Source organism: Tupaia chinensis, unplaced genomic scaffold (genome assembly GCF_000334495.1).
Source record: "Tupaia chinensis unplaced genomic scaffold, TupChi_1.0 Scaffold138665_1, whole genome shotgun sequence".
In the NCBI taxonomy this organism is placed as follows: domain Eukaryota; kingdom Metazoa; phylum Chordata; class Mammalia; order Scandentia; family Tupaiidae; genus Tupaia; species Tupaia belangeri.
In genome coordinates this window covers 720,845-721,973 of record NW_006198557.1, presented here as the reverse complement: position 1 = coordinate 721,973, position 1,129 = coordinate 720,845, and the positions used below count along the sequence as shown (strand labels likewise).

General features: G+C 59.9%; 1 protein-coding gene across 1 annotated transcript in view; it reads left to right on the top strand.

Moving 5' to 3' along the window:
- QTRT1 (queuine tRNA-ribosyltransferase catalytic subunit 1) overlaps positions 1 to 1,129 on the top strand; it is a gene marked incomplete at its 5' end in the record, with an annotated part of 7,288 nt that continues 6,159 nt past the window's right edge. The window contains 3 exon segments of the mRNA XM_006161524.2: positions 1 to 158; positions 393 to 461; positions 567 to 705. Coding sequence (XP_006161586.2) covers positions 1 to 158; positions 393 to 461; positions 567 to 705 — 366 coding nt within the window.

Genomic DNA, 1,129 nt, shown 5'->3' with positions numbered 1-1,129 from the left:
GGGCGGGAGAGCTGCGCCTGCCGCACGGACCGGTGGCCACCCCTGTGTTCATGCCCGTGGGCACCCAGGCCACCATGAAGGGCATCACGACCGAGCAGCTGGACGCTCTGGGCTGCCGCATCTGCCTGGGCAACACCTACCATCTGGGTCTGAGGCCGGTGGGTGGGTTCTGCCTGGGAGGGGCGGCGGAGCTCGGGGAGCCCTGGGGTGCCACCAGGCCTGGGACTCGAACCCGTGGCTCTGGGCACCCCTCCAAAGTCACTCGACAAACGGGTATTGCGCGCGCGGGCTGACCCAGGCTGGGCGTGCAGGAGCGGCGGAGATGGGAGGCCGCCGGGCTGTGGGTCCCTAGAGTCACACTCATAACTTGCCACTTTCTTCCACCTCCCCAGGGCCCCGAGCTGATCCAGAAAGCCCAGGGTCTGCACGGCTTCATGAATTGGCCCCACAACCTGCTGACGGTGAGCTGGAGGCCAGGTCGGGGCTGGGATCTGAGCGCGTTTCTATGGAGTGAAGGCCCCCCCCCGTCTCCACCTCTGACTGCCTTGAGGTGGGCATTCTCCCAGGATAGCGGCGGCTTCCAGATGGTGTCCCTGGTCTCCCTGTCCGAGGTGACCGAAGAGGGCGTCCGCTTCCGGTCCCCCTATGATGGCAAAGACACCCTTCTGAGCCCAGAGAAGTCTGTGCAGATCCAGAACGCGCTGGGTGAGCCCCGCCTGGGAGCTGTCCTGTCTGTCAAGGGTGCAGATGCGAGGCCCCGCCCCCCAGCTGCAGTGTGGCTTTGGGCAGGTCTCTCCCCATTGCTGAACTTGGTCGGAGCCAACTCAAAGGGGGATGAACAGTAGCATAGCCTTGGGAGGGTGGCCCACAGAAATGAAGGAAGCCCCTGGGTTGTCCAGGCATCCCTTTGCCTGCATTTGTCCTCTGGGGACTTGGGGCACACTGGCACACATGCCTGGCATGTTTTTTTCTTTCTTTCTTTCTTTCTTTCTTTCTTTTTTTAAATAATGATTTATTTAATTTTCTTTATTATCATCATTATTATTTTTTTCTTTTTTTTGGGGGGGGGGGGGTTTTTGCTATAGGGAGCATGCGTTTGCTAGAAAGACAGAGAGAGACAGCGAGACAG